Source organism: Schistocerca cancellata, chromosome 6, assembly GCF_023864275.1.
Source record: "Schistocerca cancellata isolate TAMUIC-IGC-003103 chromosome 6, iqSchCanc2.1, whole genome shotgun sequence".
Lineage (NCBI taxonomy): Eukaryota > Metazoa > Arthropoda > Insecta > Orthoptera > Acrididae > Schistocerca > Schistocerca cancellata.
The window spans coordinates 325,498,169-325,525,239 of NC_064631.1; the positions used below are offsets into that span (position 1 = coordinate 325,498,169).

General features: G+C 38.5%; 1 protein-coding gene across 1 annotated transcript in view; it reads left to right on the forward strand.

Annotated features, from left to right (window-relative positions):
- Nucleotides 1-26,437, forward strand: part of LOC126191542 (uncharacterized) — a 62,715-nt gene extending 36,278 nt beyond the window's left edge. The window contains exons 6-10 of the mRNA XM_049932447.1: nucleotides 4,274-4,378; nucleotides 7,863-7,955; nucleotides 8,281-8,385; nucleotides 25,949-26,036; nucleotides 26,371-26,437. Of these exons, the coding sequence (XP_049788404.1) occupies nucleotides 4,274-4,378; nucleotides 7,863-7,955; nucleotides 8,281-8,385; nucleotides 25,949-26,005 (360 nt within the window). The 3' untranslated portion in view covers nucleotides 26,006-26,036; nucleotides 26,371-26,437. The remainder of the gene's footprint in view (nucleotides 1-4,273; nucleotides 4,379-7,862; nucleotides 7,956-8,280; nucleotides 8,386-25,948; nucleotides 26,037-26,370) is intronic.
- Nucleotides 26,438-27,071: the final 634 nt, after the last annotated feature.

The following is a 27,071-nucleotide window of genomic DNA, read 5'->3' on the forward strand; positions in this document are numbered from 1 at the left end:
GTTGCTTCAGTCCCAGATGGTACTGAGTTACAAGGGGAATGCTCCTCTGTGGCCGGACTGTGGAACTTTAGGAGGTGGTGGACGACTAGAAAGATAAGGCACGGGAGATTTGTTTTTGTACTAGGATGGGAGGATAATTGCGGTCAGTGAAGGCTTCATTGAGACCCTCGGTATATTTTGAGAGGGACTGCTCATCACTGCACATGCGGCGACTACGGGTGGCTAAGCTGTACAGAAGGGACATCCTGGTATGGAATGGGTAGCAGCTGTCAAAGTGGAGGTATTGCTGGTGGTTAGTAGGTTTGATATGGATGGAGGTACTGATGTAGCCATCTCTGAAGTGGTGGTTAACACCTAGGAAGGTGACTTGTTGGGGTGAGTAGGACCAGGTGGAGCAAATGAGGGAGAAGTTGAGGTTCTGGAGGAATGTGGACAGGGTGTCCTCACCTTCATTCCAGATAGCAAAGATGTCACCAATGAATCTGAACCAGGTGAGTGGTTTAGGATTCTGGGTTTTTAGGAATGATTCCTCTAGATGGCCCACGAATAGGTTAGCATAGCATGGTGCCATGCAGGTGCCCATAGCCATACCACGGATTTGTTTGTAGGTAATGCCTTCAAAGGAGAAATAATTGTAGGTGATGATATAATTGGTCATGGCGACTAGGAAGGAGGTTGTTGGTTTGAAATCCATAGGGCATCTGGAAAGGTAGTGTTCGACAGCGTAAGACCATGGGCATTAGGAATGTTAGTGTACAGGGAGGTGGCATCAACAGTGATGAGCAGGGCACCATGTGGTAAAGGGACAGGGACTTTCTGCTACTTACCCCCTCCCCCTTCCGCACCTTCTCTCCTGCCCTCCGTCTAAACCGCAACACTTCACTGTCCGCCCCTCCCACCATACTATCCCTCCCCCTCCCTACCCCAGCCTCCTCCTTACGCCCACCCAGTCACCACTCTCATCATGCACTGGTGCTGCTGCTTGCAGTGTAGTTTCAGCTCTCTGAGACTGCAGACATATGTGCAAGTTGCGTTTGCGTGAGTGTGTGTGTGTATGTGTGTGTGTGTGTGTGTGTGTGTGTGTGTGTGTGTCTATTGCTGACAAAGGCCGTCATGGCCAAAAGCTATAATTGTGTGAATCTTTTTGTTGTGCCTATCACGACTCAGCATCTCCGCTATATGGTGAGTAGCAACTTTCCTTCTCTGGTATTGTGACATAAATATGAATAGAATTAAGCAGTTAAGTGAATGTTTATTGTTGTTATAATGTAAATGTTAAATTTCTATGATTTTTTCTTTTGTTAATGTAATCTGGGATTTTCCACATCCACCAAGGTTCTTCTTTTTGATGTGATCTACAGAAGACAGTGCATGAATAAGTGCGTTTGGAAAGCATTAAACAATGTAGCATTTGTATCAACTGTATTTTTAAATAAACAATTAAAATTTTATAGTTGTTTGTAAACAGAGATTATGTGATCAGTTTGTCCTGACATATAAGATAAAAGTGAAGAACAAACAACTGTAGAATCAAAGGTGATCACAACAGGAGGGAATAACTATATTTGCTGAGACTCTCAGCATTTTGCCATTAAAAGTCACAATATTTTTATGAAGCTTCTGCTCATCATCTTAAGACAATGGTGAGCCCTATAATTAATATAACAATAAAGTTCAGAATACTTAATTTAATTCATAGCAAATCAGCATTTGTTGTTCACAGTTCAGCCAAAGTACACATATCCCCTGAATTTTTTGTGAATCAATGCAAATAAACATGCTTTTTTGAGAGTTTTTGGAAGCTACCATTGTTCTTTGCATAATCTATGAGCAATTTATAGCAAATCAGCGTTTGTAATTTAGTTACTGTAGCAGATTTTCTAACTGACAGATTGTGTTACATGTAGTTTTCCCTCAAAGAGGAATAGCCCTATATATTATCTACATTTATCATAAATTAACTCTGTTTTTGAGTTTGCTAACAACTATAATTAACATAAAAACGTTTTAGGAACCTAGTAATTTTTATCACATGTTTACTCATTGCCTTAACAGAAATCTTGTTTTCATGTCTGCTTTGATTCCTATAAGAAATTAGCAACTATTTAGCTCGACAGATTAGAAGATAATCAGCACGTTTAATTTAAAGTTATTTGTTCACTGCCTTGTAATACATTGCATCAGCCAAAATGCAGCAAACATGGGATGAGATGGTTGACATTCATAAGCAGCTGGAAATTCCCCTCACTAATGTCAAACAATTGGCAGCTACTGCAAATCAGTGTGTTGGAAGAGCTCCTGAGAATTGTGTGCCTGTGTTACCTGCATCAGAGGTACCTCAACTACTATCCTCTCCTATGGATCCTGTCTCCTCTGTAGAAAGCACAGCTTCTGTCATTACCCATCCACTTGACTGCAAGTGGCATGCCAATGGTAGATCTAGTTGTTCTGTAAAGGGTGATGGGGACCAGAAAGGCCTCGGGTGTTGTATTGATCCCCCTAACTCACAAGTTGAGGTGCTGCCTTTCACTTAAACTGAAACTGAGCCAGTGGGTCTCACTTCACCTGTTTTTGGGAAATGAGTTTTGTCTGGTGTCAGAAGGAGGCAGATGCAAAAGGGTTGGGGTCTATTAATTGTCAACAGTTCAAACATATGGAGAATGATGGTACCCTTTAGGGAAATGGTAGCAAGGGACAGGAAAGGGCACCGGGTGCACTCAGTGTGTGTGCCTGGGGGCCTCATTCGGAACAAATGATGGCTGTCATCAGGGCTCCAAGGTCATTCTTGGATCATTCCAGTGACTAGCAGAGAAGATTGAGAAGACCAGCCTTGCATGTGGAATTTCAATGAAGCTATATTGAATTTGCAGCTGAGTTAGCCCCTCTTCTAACTATAATCTGTTGTAAATCCCTCGAACAAAAAACTGTGCCCAGTCCTTGGAAAAAGGCACGGGTCATACCCATCTACAAGAACGGTAGTAGAACTCATCCACAACACTACCATCCAAAATATCCAATATCCTTGACATCAAACTGTTGTAGAATCTTAGAACAAATTGTGATGTCAAACATAATGACTTATGACTTACCTTGAACAGAAGAACGTCCTGAGTGTCAACCAGCATAGATTTTGAAAACATCGATCACGTGTAACACAACTTGCACTTTTCCCACATGACATATTGAAAGCTTTGGATCAAGGCAGAGAGGCAGATACAGTGTTTCTTGATTTTCAAAAAACCATTTGACTCAGTACTGCACATATGCTTATTATCAATAGTATGAACATATGGGGTATCAAGTGAAATTTGTGACTGGATTGAGGACATTGTGGTAGAGAGGATACAGCATGTTATCTTGGATGGAGAGTCTCCAGCAGATCTAGTAGTAACTTTGAGTGTGCCCCCAGGGAACATTTGATAATGAACTTTCAGACAATATTAACAGTAAAATCAGGCTTTTTGCAGATGGGGCAGTTATCTATAATTGTGTACTATCTGAGAGAAGCTGCATAAATATTCAGTCAGATCTCTGTAAGAATTCAATGTAGTGCAGAGATTGGCAACATGTTCTAAATGTTCAGAAATGTAGAATTTTGTACTTCATGAAATAAAAAAAAAAAAAAAACATTGTATCCTATGACTATAATATCAATGAGTCACTGTTGGAATTGGCCAACTCATACAAATATTTGGTTGTAATACTTTGTAGTGGGATGAAATGGAATGACTGAATAGGTGCAGTCATGGGAAAGGCAGGTGGTAGACTTTGGTCTATTGGTAGAAAACTGGGAAAGTGCAATCAGTCTACGCAAAAGATTGCTTAGAAATCACTCATGCGACTGCTTGTAGAATGTTGACTTGTATCAGATAGGACTAACAGAGGATATTGAGTGAATACAGAGGACAGCATGAATGGTCACAGAGTTGTTTAATCCATGGGAAAGTGTCGCAGAAGTACTGAAGGAACTCAAGTGGCAGACTCTTGAAGACAGATGTAAACTATCCTGAGGAAATGTAACAGTAATTTAATGGAGAACTTGTACATCATCTTCATAATGATGAGCATCCTATATCTAATGTACTATCAAAATATATAATGGGCCAAATTTGCCATTAAATGATGGGAATAGTGATGATGACAAGTAGGAGCTCCATTAAAATACTGCAGTTACACCATTCAACAACTCATCGAAGAGCCTTAGCTGTATTTATTATATTGATAAAGCATCTGTGTCAACTGTATATTCCTCTTATCAATTAAATCTTTACAGGTATTTGAAAACAGAGACTACTTCAGAGACTACTTGATAGTTAAAGGTCCAGTCTGTCCTGATGTATCAGATGAAACTGAAGACCAAACAAAGGCAGAGTCAAAGGTGAACGCAGAAGATGTCAACATTTATACCTATCTGTAATTAACAGTCACAATATTCTGATAGAGTTTCTGCTCATCATTGTTAGATAATGGTGAGCTCTATACCTGATGTAATAGGATGCAAATGTAAAATGACTCATTCCATATCATTATGATATATCATGCAGAATGATCCATGAAACATGAAACTAACTAACTAATTAACTTAATAATTACTGTCCCCTTGCTGTTACCTAATTAAGGTGATCAAAATATTTAGCAAGTATTTCAAAATTTTCATAAGCCAAATTGGTGAGCTTTGCCCCATGCCCCTCTGTTGTTAGATCTACATTTTTAACACTTTAAGCGCTGTCTTTCACTGAAACTGTTTTGGGGAAACATGTTTTGTCCAGTGTCAGAAAGAGGCAAACACAAAAGGGTAGGTGTCTATTAATCATGAGCAGTTCAAACATATGGCAAATGATGGTAGCCCTTAGGGAAATTACAGCATGGGACAGAAAACAGCACCGTAAGCACTCAGTGTGTATGCCTGGGGCCTTGTTCAACATGTTGAAGTGGCTATTCCGACAGTTGTTGAGGGAACAGGTTGCAACCAACTGCAGACTATGGTGAACGTTGGAACAAATTATACCTGTCATCTGGGCTCTGTGGTTATTCTTAGGTCATTTCAGCAACTGGCAGAAAAGACTGAGAAGACCACCTGAGAGCATGGTGTTTCCAGGAAACTCACAATTTGCAGTATTGCCTCGAGTTCTGATTGTGGCCCTTTGGTTCTGAGTAAGGTGGACTGACTGTACCAGACGCTTCATAGCTTCTGTGACAAGTTAGGATGCTACTTCCTGGATTGCACTATAGGGCTGAGAGCTGTAGGGTTCCTCTAAATAACTCATGAGTGCATTACATACTCAGGTAGCTGCTGTGTGTGGGGTGCACACAACAGTTTTTAGTGTAGGTGATTCTCCATCCAGTCCAGATAACAAAAGCTGTAGGAAACCGAGAAATATCAGTGTAAGATCGAAGGAAATGCCCCCCCCCCCCCCCCCACAGGTGAGAGTATTAAAATCCTAGTGATTAACTGCTAAAGCATTCACAAAAAAGTGCCAGAGTTTGAAGCGCTCATCAAAAACTGTGAACCTTACATAATAATGGGCACAGAAAGCTAGTTGAAACCTGAGAGTGATAGCAATGAGATTTTTGGGGAAAATTTGAGTGTATATCGAAAGGATAGACAAATGGGAAATGGAGGTGGTGTATTTGTTGCAGTAGACAAGAAACTCTAATCCACTGAGATAGAAATTGAAGCTGCATGTGAGGTTTTTTGGGCAAGACTCAGTATCAGGGGTGGGCATAAAATGATAAATGGATCCTTCTATCGCCCACCAGACTCACCTCCTGATGTAACCAAAAACATTAGAGAAACCTTATTCCCTTGTACGTAAGTTTCCCAGTCATACTGTTATCATCAATGGAGACATTAATCATTCTACAGTTAATTGGGAGAATTACAGTTTTGTTAGTGGCAGGTGTGATAAGACATCCTGTGAAACATAAAATGCTTTCTCTGAAAACTACCTAGAACAGATAGTTAGGATCTTCACTCATGGTGTAAATATATTAGATCTAAGGGTAACAAATAGACCTGACCTATTTGAAGTTGTCCACATTGAAACTGGTATCAGTGGCCATGATGCAGTTGTTACAGCAATGATTAACAAAGTACGAAGGACAACTAATAGAAAAAGAAAGATATATATGTTCAGTAAACTAGTAAAAAAATCGGTAGTGTCATATCTCAGTGAGAAACTTGAAACTTTCAGCACAGGGCAGGAGGATGTAGAGGAACTATGGCTCAAGTTTAAAAGAATAGTTGACCCTGCACTGGATAGATATGTACCCAGTAGAACAGTTTGTAATGGAAGGGAACCTCCATGATATATAGTCACTGTAAAGAAACTTCTAAAGAAACAGAGATTACTGCATAATAAGTGTAAAACAAAGTGTAGGACTATAAATATAAAGGTGCTGAATGAAACACATTTGACTATCAAGACAACAATGTGTGATGCCTTCAGTGACTATCATGGCAGAATATTATCAGATGATATTTCACAAAATCCAAAGAAATTCTGATCCTATGTAAAAGCTGTTAGTGGCACCAAAGTTAGTGTTCAGTCCCTAGTGAATGAGACAGGAACTGAAATTGAGGGTAGCAAAACAAAAGTTGAAATGCTCAACTCTATTTTCAAATGTTACTTTACAAAAGAAAAGGATAATTGCTCCAATTTCATCCTCTTACCACTGAAAGGATGAATGAAATAACTATTAGTGTTGGTGGTGTTTAACAACCACATATATGCTTATTATATAGGGTATCATGTGAAATTTGTGACTGGACTGAGGACTTTGTGGTAGGGAGGACACAGCATGTTCTCTTGAATGGAGAGTCATTGTTAGATGTATAACAAACTTTGGGTGTGGCCCAGGGAAGTGTGTTTAGACCCTTGCTGTTCATGACATATATTAAAGACCATGCAGACAATATTAATAGTAAAATCAGGCTTTCTGCAGATGAAGCAGTTATCGCTAATTAAATACTATCTGAGAGAAGTTGCATAAATATTCATTCAGATCTTGATAAGATTTCAACATGGTGCAAATTGCTCTAAATGTTCAAAAATGTAAAATTTTGCACTTCACAAAATGGAAAAACATAGTATCTTATGACTGTAGTAGCAGTGAGCCTGTGTTGGAATCAGCCAACTCGTACAAATACCTGGGTGTCAATCTACAAATAAGATTTCTTACAAATCACTCGTGCCACTGATTGTAGAATACTGTTCACACATGTAGGACCCATACCAGATAGGACTAACAGAGTATACTGAATGCATACAGAGAAGGGCAACACAAATGGTCAAAGGTTTGTTTAATCCTTGGAATGTTGTCACAGAGATACTTAAGGAACTGAAATGGCGCACTGTTGAAGACAGATATAAAGTATCCCGAGAAGTCTATTAACAAAATTTCAAGAACCAACTTTAAATAACTGAAATGGTTACTCTACAGATATACTACAACCCCGTATGTATCGCTCACATAGGGATTGTAATTATAAGATTAGAATAATTACTGCACACACAGAGGTATTCAAAAATCATTCCTTCCTCCCTCCATATGTGAATGGAACAGGAAGAAACCCTAATAACTGGTACAATGGGATGTACCCTCTGCCATACACCTCATGGTGGCTTGCAGAGTACAGATGTAGATATGCATAGGCAGTGAAACAAAATGGACCAATACATGATCATGATGACGATGATGATTATGACAAATAGGAAATCCATCTTATTACTGAAAACTTTTATTAATACCATTCAGCACAACACACACAAGACTCAGATATACTTAATTTGTTGTTAAAAATTAAACAATGCAGCATTTATCTAATTTGTACATTCTTATTAACTTTTGCAATTTTACAGGTGTTTCAAAACAGAGACTACTTGATAGTCAAAGGACCTGTCAGTCCAGACACATGGGATGAAAATGAAGAGCAAATGGATTCAGAATCAGAGGTGAGCACAAAAGAAAAGCAACATTTATAGTTAACTGTTAAAGAGTCTCTGCATTGATTCACTAAAATGTAACAGTAATTTGATGGAAACTTGTACACCATCTTCATTAATGATGAACATCCTATATCTAATGTACTATCAAAATATATAATGGGCCAAATTTGCCATTAAATGGTGACAATAGTAATTATGACAGGTAGAAGCTCCCTTAAAATACTGCAGTTACACCATTCAACACCTCATCGAAGAGCCTTAGCTCTATTAATTATATTGAGAAAGCATCTGTGTCAATTGTATATCCCACTTATCAACTAAATTTTTACAGGTATTTGAAAACAGAGACTACTTCAGAGACTACTTGATAGTTAAAGGTCCAGTCTGTCCTGACATATCAGATGAAACTGAAGACCAAACAAAGGCAGAATCAAAGGTGAACACCGAAGATGTCAACGTTTATACCTACTTGCTGAAACTGTCAACATTCTGTAATTAACAGTCACATTATTCTGATAGAATTTCTGCTCGTCATCATTAGATAATGGTGAGCTCTATACCTGATGTAATGGGATGCAAATGTAAAATTACTCATACCATATCATTATAATGTCTCATGCAAAATGATCCATGAAACTAACTCACCAGCTTAGTGATTACTGTCCCCTTCCTTTTACCTACTTAGGTAGCACCCCTTTTTTAAGAAAATAAGAAAGTAATTACACAGAAGGAAATACTGAAAATGTAAGTATTCACAAAAATGTCATTAAAATAGTGGTTTCTAGCCTTTTGCCTTACAATGGAAGTAATCATAACTAAACTGAATATATTAATTTTAAGTATATAAATTTAAACCTATGTAAATTTTATAATTGACAATATAACATTGCGAGGAATAAAATAAAATTAGAAAAAAGAAGGAAAAAAGATGGTTTCCTTTATTATTGAAACTGGTCAAGAAATTACCAGTCTATGCTTTAGACCATTCATCCATGGTGTAATTATATGAGTGACACTAAAAAAGTCTTTCAGGTTCTACATTTGCACAGTATGCTACATACAGTTTCAATGAAAAATACTGACCTATTGGATTCAGTAATCTGTGGCCAATGATTGGCATCAGATTAAATATTTGTGCAGAACATAATCTGCCCTTCCTAAAACCACCTTGATATTCCCCTAAATTGCTCTCTAGTGTTGTTTCTACTCTGTTTAGTATAATCTTGAAAAAGTGTAGTACAGGTATGCAACTGGTCACAAAGAAATTCTAGTGTTGCTTTTTTTTTAATCTTGTTTGTTGTATTTCATATGTAGTGGATATATCAAGGCCACTTTCCAGTCTCCTGGGAGTTTTTCTGTTTTCCAAGTTTCTCAAAGGTTAATTTTAGCATTTTTTTATTTTTTACATTTCAAAAGTTCCACTGTAGTGGAGTCTTCTCCACTACCTTTAGAAGGTTTTAATAACTTCTTCAATTCCTTTGATGGGTGGGGATAAATATTCTAGATTTTCATCATTTTTTAAGCATTCACGCTTATTGATTGGTTCTGGGAAGTAAGATGCTGATCAAAATATTTTGCAAGTATTTCCAAATTTTCAGTTTTACAGAAGCTAAATCGGTGAGCCTTGCCTTATGCCCTCTGTTTTTAGATTTATATTTCAAGTACCTCTACCTAACACTGTACATCTTACTTTCTTCTCCAGATATGTACTGAAAAAGGGCCTCTTTAGCAGATCACCTACAGAAAACACTTTCATACTAAATTTTCTCATATGTTTCCTTGTTTTACCACCATATAGCCCTCACCCTTTAGACTTACAAGAGCAGTGATCTTGACTAAATGAAAATATTAGTTTCTTTGTGTGTAAACTGAACTGTTATTTCTAAATTTTATAATTAATAGTGTAATATTGTGATTAATAAAATAAATTTAAAAAATTACCAGTCTGTGCTGTTGACCACTCACCTACAGTGTTGTCACAGTAATGATACATTAAAAGTCAATGCTTGCACAGTATGCTAGACATAATTTCAAAGAAAAATACAGTACTGGTGCCGAGAGCAGCGTAGGATGCATAGTGCCAGAAGGGATGTCATCACATCAGAGCATTCGCAGAGAAAACAGACAGCTGTGTTGCTTCTCTTAGTTGATTGTAATTTGGCTGACCATTTTTCAGCCATGGTTTCAGTGGTTTCTAGTTATTGCTGAGAGAGCTCTACAAAACAAGTTTTCATCAATTTTATTTGCATATCAGCATGCATTCAAAGAGAAATGGCGTAATTTTAGTGCAATTTACAGCTCATATTTGAACAGAAATGGCGTAATTTTAGTACAATTTCAGGCATGCATTCAAAGCAGAATGATGGCATAACTTTAGTGTAATACTTACAGAGTGCTGCAGCACATTAGCATATGATAACTGGCCAACATTGCATTAAATCCAAGCAGCATACCATGCGTAAAACATTTTTTTCCATTTTATATTCTAAAACTAATAGTTATACTTAATTAGTAGACATGTAACTTAGTTTCACCAATTACACTGATCTTTGTATTAATAACAATGTAATTAACCCTTAACTCATGAGATGTGGTCTCTCAGGCCACACCAGAATATTGCAAGTCGCTCTCGTAGGTCAATTATGGCGGAATGTTTTTGTACACCACCTACCCTCTTTTAATCACCAACCCTACAAATTATTATTGTCAGTTGCATTATTGCCTTATCTGATTGGTGTTGACATGTGTTCTTTCATCAGTTCAGTACAAAATGTGTTAGCAAGAATGTGACAATTTTACACACCCTAAGTTCAATGAAATTTTTAGCCAGTGGATGGAGAATGATGTCAATGATATAGAACAAGAAGTAGATGAAGAAGACAATGATTTTTCAATAGCCAGTGATCAAAATTCTGCCAGGAAACAAGAGGACTATTCAGAGGAAGAACTTCTGGATAATGGTGATGAGGACCCTTCTGTTTCTCCAACAAAATGCTTAGTGTTAGTTAAAATTAAATGTGTTCTGAGTGCTGGTAAAGAAAGATGTAGATCTCACTACTGAATATTAATTGTGAGCCTTTCTTTTTCTGGCTATCGCGTTCAGTTTTTATATGCAAGTTTAAACCCTGGAAATTAGTTTTATGTGAAAATTTCTTTCCCTCAGAGATACCATAATTTTTCAGAAAGTAAAATTCAGTTCTCTAACAGGTTATTTTGTGTACTATCAAACAAGCTTCACAAAAGTATGTGATTTTTGCTTGTTACAAAAATAAAATCCTGTTGGCTTTATTTAGTGCAATAAAATCAACAAGGAATATTTAAACAATGCTTATATAGTTGTAACCATAAATGTTATATAACATAAATTAAATTTTCAAATGATTTACAGCTTAAATCTTGGCTTAAAGATAGGGGTCGCAGAGACCACACCTCATAGTATACGTTACAGAAAAGTCACCTTGTGAGTTAAAGGTTAATTATCAGTCAGCCTAAAGAAATCTCATTCTTTAAATTAATTATTTAAATTTATCTACAGTAGATCATTTAGTAGGACAGTTCACAAATCTCAGCAAAAAAAAAAAAAAAAACACAGGACAGAATTGATTCATCACATAGTAATCAAAAATATCATTAAATATCATACATCCTTGTATAGTGTAAAGTTTGGATGACCTTTGCAATCATAGCAACCTTTCCAATAGTTTAATGTACGTTAGTATACTGAAATGTCTCTAGTACTTCACTTTTACAAAATGAATGTCAAAATTATAATCTTCCTCAGAGATAATCATTCCATATTCACTTGTGCAACAACACTCTGTCAGAAAATACAATCATTAGTTAAATTTAATAAACTGTAGCATTTCTACATCATTATCAAAAATTACTTCACTTAATCACTTTTAAAACAAGATTCTCTCAAAAAATATTGTTCACAGAAACACAATGTATCTTTAAAAGAGTCGATTTCTGTGTCTTCTCTGGATAAAACAACACAAAATTAATTGTTAACCATAATGTGGTTCAACTACTGTTAAGTAGTAGTAGAATGCAACATAAATAAGACCTCACTATTATGCATTGTCACTGTTTTGCATTAATTACAGAAACGTTTTTGTCACTGAATTTTTAGGTAATTGCTCATTAATTAGAGAATGTAATTAACTTTCTTAATTATCTTATAGATAATACTATATTTAATCTGTTAACTGCAGATTATTTAGCTAATGACTTCAAGTTAATGACAAATGAGTGTTAATTATTGCCACTTACTGGTCACATAATAAAAAGTTACAGTGGAGCAGCGTATATTATTTCACAAATAAAATGATTGTTAAGTAGATATGTGTGAAAATAAGTTCAATTACTTCAGGAAAACACTTGTTTAACCAAACATAGAAAGCGTAAAATCCTTTATCCTGTATGAGTTTATATAGGGATGAGGTGTGTCAACTGCTGAATAACTTTCTTACAATTATCAACTAGTAAGTAACCTCTAAGCAGACCCAAAGTACTTTAGTTTCAGACTTTACCATGATAGTAAGTGTGGTATCTTTCACAATGTATTACATCTCATAGTATTAATCGCTACTTATCAGAAACACAAAATTGTGTAGCATACTAGAGCAAATTTCTCTAATTGTTGCTTAGTATGAACAAGTTATAGTTATATGTTCATTGAGACATTTTATGGCAACATAATCTTTGATGTTCATTACTACAAACCATGGAAAAGCAAGTTAAACATTATAGCAAATCTTCAGATGTCTAATTGAAAGTCTCTAAGCCTTCGCAATCAGCATAACACAAAATCTTCTTCGTAATCAGTACAACACAAAATTTTCTCTTACATTTTATTTTTAATAGCAAAATTATGGCGTAATCCACCTAACTGCAACTTAATCACTTGTTTTAACCATTACGTGTCACAAATAGTTAATTTCCCCAACATAACATAACTGAATGAGCATACTGCACCACGTATCATGCAGGGGGGTAACTTTGAATGCAGGTGACACATCATTGAACTTTTTTTTGGTAAATAGAACGTTGGGAATCGACACAGAATTCATCAACCGAACACGGCATAACAGCCCGGATAATTATAATGGACATAAATAGAATTGTTTGTTTTTCTGATTTTACTTGAGTAAGTCAAATGTTATTGTTTTGAATTTTTCCTCTTAATCATCTTTCAGTCTTTCATTTCATGAATTTTCTCATGTGGTATGCCTGTGTTATTGCACTTTTTGTCAATTTTGTTAATCATTTCATCATGTTTATCATGGATCATGGGCTTTGCTGTTGTATTGCCTCAGCAATACAGATAGCCATACTGTAGGTGCAACCACAATGGACGGGTATCTGTTGAGATGCCAGACCAACGTGTGGTTCCTGAAGAGGGACAGTAGCCTTTTCAGTAGTTGCAGGACCAACAGTCTGGATGATTGACTGATCTGGCCTTGTAACAATAACCAATACAGCCTTGCTGTGCTGGTATTCCGAACGGCTGAAAGCAAGGGGAAACTACAGCCATAATTTTTCCCAAGGGTATGCAGCTTTATTCTATGGTTAAATGATGATGGCGTCCTCTTGGGTAAAATATTCCGGAGGAACAATAGTCCACCATTCGGATGTCCAGGCGGGGACAAATCAGGACGTCGTCGTTATCAGGTCAAAGAAAACTGGCATTCTGCGGATTGGAGCGTGGAATGTCAGATCCCTTAATCAGGCAGGTAGGTTAGAAAATTTAAAAAGGGAAATGAATAGGTTAAAGTTAAGTATAGTGGGAATTAGTGAAGTTTGGTGGCAGGAGGAACAAGACTTCTGGTCAGGTGAATAGAGGATCATAAATACAAAATCAAATAGGTTTAATAATGAATTAAAAAAATAGGAGTGCAGGTAAGCTACTACAAACAGCATAGTGAACGCATTATTGTGGCCAAGACGAAGCCCACTCCTACCACAGTAGTACAAGTTTATATGCCAACTAGCTCTGCAGATGACGAAGAGATTGATGAAATGTATGATGAGATAAAAGAAATTATTCAGATAGTGAAGGGAGACGAAAATAACTGGAATTCGATAGTAGGAAAAGGAAGAGAAGTAAATGTAGTAGGTGAATATGGAATGGCGGTAAGAAATGGAAGAGGAAGCCTCCTGGTAGAATTTTGCACAAAGCATAACTTAATCATACCTAACACTTGGTTCAAGAATCATGAAAAAAGGTTTTATATATGGAAGAGACCTGGAGATACTGGAAGGTTTCAGATAGATTATATAATGGTAAGACAGAGATTTAGGAACCAGGTTTTAAATTGTAAGACATTTCCAGGGGCAGATGTAGACTCTGACCACAATCTGTTGGTTATGAACTGTAGATTAAAACTAAAGAAACTACAAAAAGGTGGGAATTTAAGGAATGGGACCTGGATAAACCGACAGAACCAGAGGTAGTAGAGAGTTTCAGCAAGAGCATTAGAGAACGATTGAGAGGAATGCGGGAAAGAGATTCAGTAGAAGAAGAATGGGTAACTTTGAGGGATGAAATAGTGAAGGCAACAGAGAATCAAGTAGGTAAAAGGACAAGAGCTAGTAAAAACCCTTGGGTAACAGAAGAAATACTGAATTTATTTGATGAAAGGAGAAAATATAAAAATGCAATAAATGAAGCAGCCAAAAAGGAATACAAACGTCTCAAAAATGAGATCGACAGGAAGTGCAAAATGGCTAAGCAGTGATGGCTAGAGGGTGAATAAAAGGATGTAGAGGCTTATCTCACTAGGGGTAAGATAGATACTGCCTACAGGAAAATTAAAGAGACGTTTGGAGAAAGGAGAACCACATGCATGAATATCAAGAGCTTTGATGGAAACCCAGTTCTAAACAAAGAAGGGAAAGCAGAATGGTGGAAGGAGTATATAGAGGGTCTATACAAGGGCAGTGTGCTTGAGGATAATATTATGGAAATGGAAGAGGATGTAGGTGAAGATGAAACGAGAGATATGATATCACGTGAAGAGTTTGACAGAGCACTGAAAGACCTAAGTCGATATAAGGCCCTGGGAGTAGACAACATTCCATTAGAAATACTTACAGCCTTGGGAGAGCCAGCCCTGAAAAATCTCTACCATCTGGCGAGCAAGATATATGAAACACGTGAAATATCCTCAGACTTCAAGAAGAATATAATAATTCCAGTCCCAAAGAAAGCAGGTGTTGACAGATGTGAAAATTACTGAACTATCAGTTTAATAAGTTACGGTTTCAAAATACTAATGTGAATTATTTTCAGACAAATGGAAAAACTGGTAGAAGCTGATCTCAGGGAAGATCAGTTTGGATTCTGTAGAAATGTTGGAACACATGAGGCAATACTGACCCTATGACCTATCTTAGAAGATACATTAAGGAAAGACAAACCTACATTTCTAGCATTTTTAGACTTACAGAAAGCTTTTGACAATATTGAATGGAATACTCTCTTTCAAATTCTGAAGGTGACAGGGGTAAAATACAGGGAGTGAAAGGCTAATTACAGTTTGTACAGAAAACAGATGGCAGTTATAAGAGTCGAGGGGCATGAAAGAGAAGCAGTGGTTCAGTGGTTGGGAAGGCAGTGAGACAGGGTTGTAGCCTGTCCCCGATGTTATTCAATCTGTATATTGAGAAAGCAATAAAGGAAACAAAAGAAAAATTCAGAGTAGGAATTAAAATCCATGGAGAAGAAATAAAAACTTTGAGGTTCGCCGATGACATTGTAATTCTGTCAGAGACAGCAAAGGACCTAGAAGAGCAGGTGAACGGAATGAATTAAGTCAGGTGATGCTGAGAGAACTGGATTAGGAAATGAGATATTTAAAGTAGTAGATGAGTTTTGCTATTTGGGAGCAAAATAACTGATGATGATTGAAGTAGAGAGGATATAAAATGTAGACTGGCAACGGCAAGGAATGCATTTCTGAAGAAGAGAGATTTGTTAACATTAAGTATAGATTTAAGTGTCAGGAAGTCGTTTCTGAAAGTATTTGTATGGAGTGCAGCCATGTATGGGAGTGAAACATGAATGATAAATAGTTTGGACAAGAAGACAATAGAAGCTTTCTAAATGTGGTGCTACAGAAGAACGCTGAAGATTACATGGGTAGATTACATAACTAACAAGGAGGTATTGAATAGAATTGGCGAGAAGAGAAATTTGTGGCACAGCTTGACTAGAAGAAGGGATCGGTTGGTAGGACATGTTCTAAGGCATCAAGGGATCACTAGTATTGGAGGGCAGCGTGGAGGGTAATAGTTGCAACGGGAGACCAAGAGATGAATGCACTAAGCAGATTCAGAAGGATGTATGCTGCAGTAGTTACTGGGAGATGAAGATGCTTGCACAGGATAGAGTAGCATGGAGAGCTGCATCAAACCAGTCTCTGGACTGTAAAGACCACAACAACAACAACAATCACAACAACATCAAATATTCTGCTAACTGATATTAAAAAACTTTCCGTTTTTCTTTTAGTTGGTCCTAAGTTTTTCCTCCTCAACATTTTTTTTCCATTTCAGTGTCTATTGACCATGGCAATGATTTCAACATTTTTTTCATTTACTAGTAGTCTGAAATTTCACAAAGAAGTTTCATCACATGCACTGTTAAATCTCTCTCCCAAATATGTAAGGTAGAAGTGGTCTTTTATTTTTTATTTTAACATCCCAGGCCCATTTTGCTAATTCTTACACTTATTACAGTTCAGATTTTAGTTCCAGTTTTTGAAAACAACCCCAATTCATTCCATATTCATCATTCAGTTTTGTGTCTTGTTGCATTTGTAAATCATAAAAATGTTTGCCATAACATAATTTTAGATTGTACAAAAGGTGTCTGGAAAATTTTAAATTTGTATTTTAATTCTGGTTTATTAACAATTACATACAATAACAATAAAACTTCACCATGTGTGATCTTACCATTAAAAATGTGTGAAATGAAAAATATTGTAATCATTATGTGGAAATATACTTTGAAAATCTATGGTTGGTTTTATTTGAACAATTATCAATGTACATCACCATGTGGCAGTTTTCAAAAAGAAGAAGGAAGGAGTACTAGGGTTTAACATCCTGTGTAAGACTCTGAATGTCAAACATATAACTAAGAAAAGTTTTAACAATCAAATTAGTTATGGGAAGTGTGATTCAATTGTTTGCTGGTATTTTTGGAAACTACATTAATAACTAGACAGCTGTTCCAAATCATTTTTCGTCTATTGTGTGCAATGTCCTAGACAAAATAAACATAACCTAACACAGTTTTGATCTGGTAACAAGTAACACAGATAACCTGCCTTAACTTTGAACATAATAGCAACTAAATAGGTGAGCACTGCCGCTGTTGATAAATAAACATCAACAGTTAGCATTTTACTTATAATTGTTTAGATAGGTGTTTAATTGGAAGTACAGCTAATAATTACAAATCTTTGACAATTTGATGCATCATTTCTCACTACAAAATATTTTACATAATATATAATTTAGGTAGAAATACATTTTCTTATCAAAATTAATGAAATAATTTTGTGAATTATTATTCCAGAATAATTCTAACCAATATTTTAATTATGCAATTGTTTTTCTTACTAATATTCTCCCTGAGCCTTTTGCACAAGATTAACAAACTGTTACTGTCAAATATTCAAAAAAAGTTGGGAAATATTTTAAAGCAATTTCAAGTTCTTCCAGTATCTTCTGGAATGTTCTACAAACTAGCTTTTTATAAAATAATAATAATTTTGAAATCTGGTTACATAGTTTTTTGTATAATTACATCTGTGGGGACAGACAATTCATCTAGATTAGAAAATGACCATGGTTTAAAATAAAGACAAAACATTAACATGTTTCAAAACTTCATATCAACTTCTTCTTTAAAGTTAGGGGACCAGCTTCTACACTAATTTGTACTATAATAATATATTTCCAAGTTGCAGTCACCACACTTAAATAATGCACAAGAACATCATCTATGTTTGTTATGTTGGGTAAGCTATATGTAATTTAACATTTGTATCCACTCCATATTTGAAAAAATATCTAAAATTTTACAGGTATTTGAAAACTCCATATTTGAATACATATCTAAAATTTTACAGGTATTTGAAAACAGAGACTACTTGATAGTCTGTTCAGATGTATCAGATGAAAATGAAGAACAGGCAAATGCAGAATCAAAGGTTAAGCACACAGGAAGGAAGCATTTATGTTTATTTGTCAAAATTCTCAGCATTGTGTTGATAGAAGTCAGACAATGGAGTCTCCAGTACCTAATGTACTAAGTTAATAAAGTACAGGGTGCTCATAATCAAAGTTCCATTTTCAAAACAGTGTAGAAAGAGAACCATTGCCCAGAATTACATTAAATCTGAAGGAATATTATTGATGAAGAGGGAAATGTCATGGGACAAAAATATTTTAACAAAAACTTGACCAATAGACAGTACAGTAAGTAGCAGAAGATGCACACCAACTGACGCATGGCACATAGCTGTTCATAAATTTGCGTCTGAGACACCCAACATGACAGTCCCCATGAAGGATCATCACTGGTGGTAAAGCTCTTTTACAAGAACAGTGACTGTGTGCCAGTAGCACTGAAGAAGTTCTGGACACTCAATGGTATGAGAAAAGAAACAGTTTGTTGTCTCCTAAGTGTCTAGAGAAAATGTTTACAAATTTTGAAAAGACAGATTCTTGTGTAGTGCAAGGTGGCCGAGGGAGGAAAGCAGCTGATCTGACATCTGTCAAAGATGTGGCCGCAGCATTGCAGGAAGGGTTGAGCGGTGATGTGCAAACATGCAGTGTATGAGGAATTGCCCGAATGTTGGACCTGAATGTGAGCATGGTGCATAAAATCCTACAAATTAACCTGCATTGCTATCTATAGAAAGTCACCCACGTTCAGGAGCTGCTTCCTTTTGTATCCCGCCTGGAAGGCAGCATGTGGGTAGGAGCAGGAGCAAGAAAATGTAATAGACTTTGGTACTGCAAGAAAGTAAAAGTGGTTTACTGGTGCAAGAAGATTAATACGTAACTTTGCACTGAGGTGCGCAGCCTTAGACCTGTCGTAAGTTAAAGCGAAGCTGAAGTGAAATGTCCCGGCCATCTGCTCTTCATCAAATGGGCTGAAACTGGAGCAGAGCTCATAGAGCACAGCACAGACTAGAGGGTGCTGTCGTTGGTGTCGGTGTCATAATGCCAACCTACACCGTGGCATCGTGACTATTGATACCACATCCCTCCCCCCCCTGAAATGATGCACCATCATTGAGTATGGCTTCTGACGGTGGGTGGAGCAACCCAGGTGTGGTGCAGCTGAGGGGGCGGACAGCGGAACTGCTGGGGCACGCTGTCGACCCGCAACCCTGAATTGCTCGCGAGGGAATGAGGAAAACGCCCCATGGAAACCTGCCCAGGCCTCGCACTGCTACTGGTAATGCTCCGATGAGGAGACGGAGGTGGAGCAATGACCTCCATGAGCGGTGTAATGGCAGCCTCAGCGTCCATCAGTTCCGGCACCACAGATGAACGCGGCGGGGGTGGCGATAACAGCGAGGGCGGTGGTGGCAGCCGGAGGTGCAGCCATGGTGGCGGCGAGAGGAGCCCATCCAGCGCAGGTGACTGGACTGGAGAGGTGACAATGGCAGGCACGGCCGGGGAAGTGCGAGAGGTGGAGGTGCTGTCGGTTGAGTTGTGGGCTGAAGCAGTGGAAGCTGCGAAGCCTCCAATTCTGCCGGAAAACAACCAGAGGCAGAAAACGGAGGACGGCACAAATGGATCTGGTTCTGGTGTCGCTTGACAGTGCCGGAGGGACCAGAAATGAGAAATAAGGTGCGGCCACGCTGGCGAAGAATGCGCCCCTGCTCCCAGTGCTGCCTGCCAGAGAAAATGCGATAGAACGCCAAAGCATGCGGCATCAAGCCAGAACGAGGCAAAGCAGCGGGAGCGCACAGCGGCAGGTGCAATATCTGCAGGAGCAACCGATGGGTGCAGCCATGTAGCAATTCCGCTGGGGAACCAGTGCCATGCGGCTGGAAGTGATATGAAGCAATGAAAGTCCAGAGCGTGCACTCGTGAGAGTGAGTGGTGTGCAACTTGCTCATCTGTGAATTAAACGTACACACAAAGTGTTCAGCCTTGCCATTTGACTGGGGGTGGAACGGGGCTGAGGTCAGATGGTGAATGCCATTAGCAGCACAGAATGCTTCAAACTCCGAGGACACGAAATGGGGGCCATTGTCAGAGACAATAACTTCAGGAAGGCCCTCAATGCAGAAAATAGACATCAGAGCCTGAATAGTCTGGCAGATGTAGTAGAAGACATAGGGACAACAAAAGGAAAGTTGCTGTACGCATCAATAATGATCAACCAGTTTGTGTCCCAGAATGGACTCGCAAAATCAATATGAATGCGCTGCCAAGGCGCAGGAGGAGTCAGCCACGCAAAGAAGTGCTGGTGCAGAGCAGATTGACGCTCCGCACAAGAGCAACAGTTAGCAAGCAAATTCTCAATATGTTTACCAATGCCAATCCAAGTGCAATGACAATGCGCTAATTGCTTCATTCGCACTATATCCCAATGACAAGCGTGCAGCAAGTGGAGCAATTCCGACTGCAACGAACGAGGTACAACCACACGAGACTGATCATTGTCAGTTCATAGCAAGATAACACCATAGTTTACAGACAAGTTGAGACTTTATGCAAAGTAACGTCGAACAAGTGGATCTCAAATCTGCATAGCAGATGGAGGCCATTGAGTATGAATATACTGCAAAAGAATCTGCAAAGAAGCATCGGCGGCTGTTGCACCAGCAATGCGACGAAAATCCACTGGAAAAGCATCAGCTAATTCCTTATCTTGTGAAGCAATAAACATGCAAGACAATTCAGAAGAATCAAACACTTCGTCAGGACCAATAGGCTGACAAGACAAAGCATCAGCATTGCCATGCTGGGCCATAGGCCAAAACAAGATTTCGTAATTGTAGTTAGACAAAAACAAAGACCAATGTTGCAACTTTTGTGCAGTACGGGCCAGAACTGGCTTTGACGGGTGGAACATGACGTCAAAGCTTATGGTCAGTGACCAAATAGAACTTGCGAGTGTACACAAAACAATGAAACTTTGTCACTTCATATACAACAGCTAAAGCTTCTTTCTCGATTTGAGAATAGTTTTGCTGGGCAGAATTGAGCAACTTAGATGCAAAAGTGATCAGGTGATCAACGGAATTAATGCGGTGTGAGAGAACCACTCCGATGCCGTGAGAAGATTCATCGAGAGCCAAAACAACTGGTTTGGAGAGACCAAAAGGAATCAAACAGTGATCACTCAACAAAGCAGATTTGAGCTTGTGGAAATCAGCATCACATTCTGAAGAACAAACCAAAGGAATGCAAATGCACTGCAATCTGTGCTGCATTTGGTATAAACCAAATAAAATATGAAATTTTGTCCAAAACAGACTGAAGTTCTTTCACATTCCTGGGCACTGGCAAGTCTCTAATCACACTGAGATGTGACGGGGAGGGATGGATACCCTGTCCGTTAATCATATGTCCTAAATACTGAATTTCAGTTTGAAAAAATTTGCACATGTCTCTGTTACACTTTAGTCCTGCCTGCAAAAGTACAGTAAATAAGGCACACAAATTCTGCAAATGTTTTTCAGGGGTGCAACTTGATAGAACTATATTGTCCAGATAGTTGGAACAACCAGGGACAGTGGCACACAACTGCTGCAAATAAGACTGAAAAATAGCAGGAGGCGAAGCACAGCTGAACGGAAGGCAGCGAAACTTGAACAATCCAAGATGGGTGTTGATCACAAAGTAGGGCTGTGACTGTTCGTCAAGCGGAATCTGAAAGTATGTGTCCCGCAAGTCAATCGTGGAAAAGAATTTTCCTGCACCAAGCTTATCAAAAATGTCTTCAGGATGTGGTAATGGAAACTTAGCTACCACTGTCTGGGGATTTACTGTAGACTTAAAGTCAGCACAAACACAGAGACAACCGTTTGGTTTCTTCACACACACTATAGTCAAAGCCCATGGTGAAGCAGAAACAGGTTTGATGACACTGCTGTCTTGCAAATGCGTAAGTTCAGCAGCTACGGCATCATGCAGTGCATGCGGTACCGGGCATGCGGGCTTGAAAACAGGCATGGCATTGTCTTTAACTACAACATGTGCTGCAAAGTCTGTAGCACAACCAAGGCCATCAGAAAAGAGTTCAGGAAAATCATCACATAGTGTGGCAACACTGTCTGCATGGTCACTACGGTTGATGCATAGTACATCACTAGAGCAGAGCACATGGAAAGACACTGTGCGGGTTGTCGCACCATACATGGCTTGCAAACTACACATGGCGAGCACTGAGATTCCCTGTCCAGTAAATGCAGTCAGTGTGGAATGTGGACGTAGAAGTGGGGGTGAACCAAGCAAGTCATATGTTAATTTGTTCAGTAAAGAAACTGATGCACCAGTGTCCAGCTGCACGCAAACAGAACGTCCACAAATGTTCAAAATCACAAAAAGTTTCCTCGCATCATGCTGAATGCGAGAGGAAGTGTCAGGCAAAACTTGATTCACACGATGAGCTGTTGAAGTATGTAAACCAGAAGGCTTTGAATAAATGGCATTAACGTCCATAGGCTGATGTAAATCATGGTCACGGCGGTTGTCATTGCAGCGATGCCCACGTCAGTCACACAAACAGGAGACAAATTGTGAATTAAATTTTCTCTTACTACACACAGCTTGCACATGTCCTTTCTTATTACAAAAAGAACACTGTGCTTGACAGGAAAGGCAACTGTCCCATAGGTGGGCACAAAAGCAGTTTGGACATGATTTCAGTTTCTTAGAGGGTGATGGGTTTGAACCATGTATACGTGTGCGCAAGCAGCACAGCGTGGCTGGCTGGGCTGGGTGGAAGGGCACGTGTTGTGTCGTGCTAACAGTAGACACTCCCGGGATCACGTCGAATGCGGTAGTAGTCACGTCTAATGTATCTTGTCTTTCTAGCAAGTCCACTACTTCCTGAAAAGACGGGTTCTTAAATTTGAGGAGTTGCTCGCAGATGCGGTGATCCACCACATTCTGCGCAATAGCGGCTCTAATCATTATATCCGCATATGAGCGTCCACATGAGCAATTAAAGTCACAATCAGAAGTTAGTCCCTGAAGGTCCACTAACAAAGATTTATTTGACTGAGTAGGGCCATGCCGGAGACGAAAGAATTTTTAACATGCAGCTGCAACATTTACACAGTCATGGAAGTGGGAGTTCAAAGCATCAATCACTTTGTGGTACGTTTTAGTTTCTGGGCGGGTGGTGGGAAACAATTTCATGAGCACACGGTACAACACAACACTTGTGTTGGCAATGAAAAAAGCAAGCTGCTCTGGATCTGGTATGTTGTTAGCTGTGAAGTGTGCCTTGAGCTGAGCAATGTACTCTGGCCAGCATTCAACACTAGGACTGAAGGCACAAAATGGCGGCGCCGTCGGTGACAGCGTCAGTACAGGCGGTGGTGTCAGAGGTGCTGAAGTAGCTGCAGTTTATAGTGTGACCAGTCCATTTATGGCAGCAAGCAGCTGCATCATTTGCTGAGCCTGAAAACATGCAAGATCGGATAGTGAAGCCTGTTCCTGTGGTGAAGCCATAGTTTACACAAATGAGAGTCTTATAGTGAGGCTAACATGAAAAGAAAGCAGGACCGAGCAAAGAAAGGAACTGATAGGAGGGCAGAAAAAATAAAAATCTCATCGCAAACCTCTATATCCCACCTGGAAGGCAGTGCGTGGGTAGGAGCAGGAGCAGGAGCAGGAAAAGGTAATACATGTCGGTACTGCAAGAAAGTAAAAGTGATTTATGGTGCAAGAAGAGTAATACATAACTTTGCACTGAGGTGCACAACCTTAGACCTGTCTTAATTGAAGCAAAGTGCCCAGCCATCTGCTCTTCATCAAATGGGCTGAAACTGGAGTGGAGCTCCTAGAGCACAGCACTGGCTAGAGGGCACTGTTGTCGGTGTCGGTGTCGGTGTCATAGTGCCAACCTACGGCGTGGCATCATGGCTATCGATACCACACTTCCTATGACCTACCAGCGAGACAAATGTTTACTCTGGAATTTCTGGCTCACATGGAAGTGCACAATGAATGGCCAAGGAACATTTTGTGGACAGACAAAACCCATTTCCATCTTCAAGTACATGTCAATACACAGTGTTACCGAAAATCCAGAGACCGATGACCTTGTTGTTTGGTCTCTTCTACCACATCAACCCCAACCAAATATCCACATACACATCAACTAGTGCCACAGAAGTGACTGTAGTGTGGGATGATACCATTGTTTATTGTAGGGCTGTACTTTTTTGAGAGATGAGTCCTGCAGATCCTGTTACCTGTTCTTTCACTGGTAAATGCTATGTGAATCTTTTGTGCATCATCATCCCACCCCTTCAATAGTATGGATGTGTCAGTAGGATCATTTTTATGCAAGGTGGTGCTCCTCTGCACAATACACAGCCAGTGGAATGGGAGTTGCAGAGGCTTTTTGGAAAAGCTAGAATTATCAGCCGTGGTTTCCCTACATCCTGGACATCGAGATCACCTAATCTTAATCCACGTGACTTCTGGCTGTGGAGTTATCTGAAAGATGTTATATTCAGTGCTCCAATTGCAAATTTAGGTCAAACAAAAGCATGCATTGTGTAACACTTAATGAAAATGACCCCCAAGACACTGATCTGTTGTGGAACATGATGTTTCTTGATTTCAACTTGTGTCAGAAAACGGTGGACAGCACATTCAACTTGTCTTGCACCAGTGTCACAACCATTAGAAACCAATGAATTTTCCTTTTTATGTGTTTTTCGGCCCTAAGACAATTGAAAACCAATGTATTTTGTTTTTATGCATTTTTTTGGCCCCAGGACAATTGAAAACCAATTCTTCTCATCCAGTATGGTAAGACATTGCTTTGGTGGATCAGCTTACCTAACCAGCTGTGCCGCAGTTGTTGACTGTCGGACTTGTAAAGTCATGCACATTGAACATAATGGATGATGTAATGTGCAACTCTAATCATATTGTGATTTATCTGTCATTTGTAGCTGATCTGATTTATGTTTAGATATTTACAGTGCCAGCTACTGGTGAAACTTACCTTAATCCCCACTGTGGTGTGTCAATATTATGCTGTTCAGATTTGATGTCATTCTGAGCAGTGGTTCTTTTTCTACAACATTTTGAAACTGGAACATTAATTATGGGCATCCTGTATGTAATGGATCAAAATGGGCCATTGAATGATTATGCTGCTGCTGATGATAAGTTGGAGATTCATCATAATATTGAATAGTTTCAGTCACACCATTTAACACCACACTCTAGAGGCTGCGCTATGTTTACCATGTTGAGAAAGGTTTAAACTGTGCAGAATTTATATGAAGTTTGTACTCTAATTAACAACTAAAATTTTAAAGTTGTTTGAAAACAGAGACTACTTGATAGTCAGAGGGCCAGTCTGTCCAGACATATCAGATGAAAGTGAACCGACAAATGGTGAATCAAAGGTGAACACAAAGGAAGGAAGCATTTATATCTGTTTATCTAGATTCTCATGATTCCGTTACTAAAAGTCACAATATTTTGATGGAGATTCCTATTATCACCTTCAGAAATTGAGCCCTATGTTTAATGTAATAACAAAGAATGTAAGGGATCTGAATGGGCCAATAAATGGTTATGCTGATGATGATGACAAGTAGGAGTTCCATTATAATAGTGAATAGTTTCATTCACACCATTTAACACAACACTCTAGAGGCTCAGCTGTATTTAATATGTTGAGAAAGATTTAAACAGTCCAGAATTTGTGCAATGTTTATGTTTGAACTAACAACTAAAATTTTACAGCTGTTTGAAGACAGAGATTACATGGACTGCTTGATAGTCAGAGGGCCAGTCTGTCCAGACATATCAGATGAAAGTGAAGAACAAACTAATGCAGAATCAGAGGTGAGCACAAAAGAAGGAAGCTTTTGTATTTGTTTGTTTGAGATTCTTACCATTCTATTACTAAAAGTCATAATGTTTTGAAACAGATTCCTATCAACACCTTTGGGCAATGAGTCCTTTTATGTACTAACAATGTATGTAATGGATCAAAATGGGCCATTAAATGATAATGATGATGACAAGTAGGAGGTCCATTATAATAGTGAATAGTTTCATTCACACTGTTTAACACAACACTCTAGAGTCTCAGCTATATTGAATGTGTTGAGAAAGGTTTAAACAGTGCAGAATTTGTGTAAACTGTGTGTTTGAATTAAAAACTACAATTTTACAGGTGTTTGAAAACAGAGACTACAGAGACTACTTGATAGTCAGAGGGCCAGTCTCTCCTGATTTACCAGATGAAATTGAATGTGAAGAACAACCTGTTACTGACTCAGGAGAAGTTCCATCCTTAAGTTCTGCTGTTTTTCAGTTAAGTTCAGGAGGTATGTACACTGATGTTCATTGATTTTGTATGGTTGTGAGATGCAAGTAAACAAAGCAGCTCTTCTTCCAGAAGTGGGCCCTGGGGCTTCCAAAGATGGTGAATATAAGAATCCAGAATACTACTCATACCATAAGACATCTTACTATGAAGCTCATCTTGAAATGCTGAAATATCGACAACCACAGCCTTCAAACCGTTCACGCTGAATGTACAGTACAACTTGAGAAAACTTATTACCTCAGTATGACAAAGAAAATAATTAAATTGGAATCAGCTCTTCACAACAACGTTAAATAAGCATAATATGAAAAATAACATTTACAACAAATATAAATGATTGCATAATACATTTCTATTTTGTTGTTCACGGCCTACCCATCATGAGAATGAATTTATTTGTGATGTGGTAGTGAACAAATCTCCAGTTTTACTGATATTTTCATCGGTGTCAATTTAAGACTTACTGTAAAATAAAAATTATGAAAATAAAAATATGTTTTAATGTACAAGACAACATGTCAAGACCCATCTTTCTTTTTCCAGTA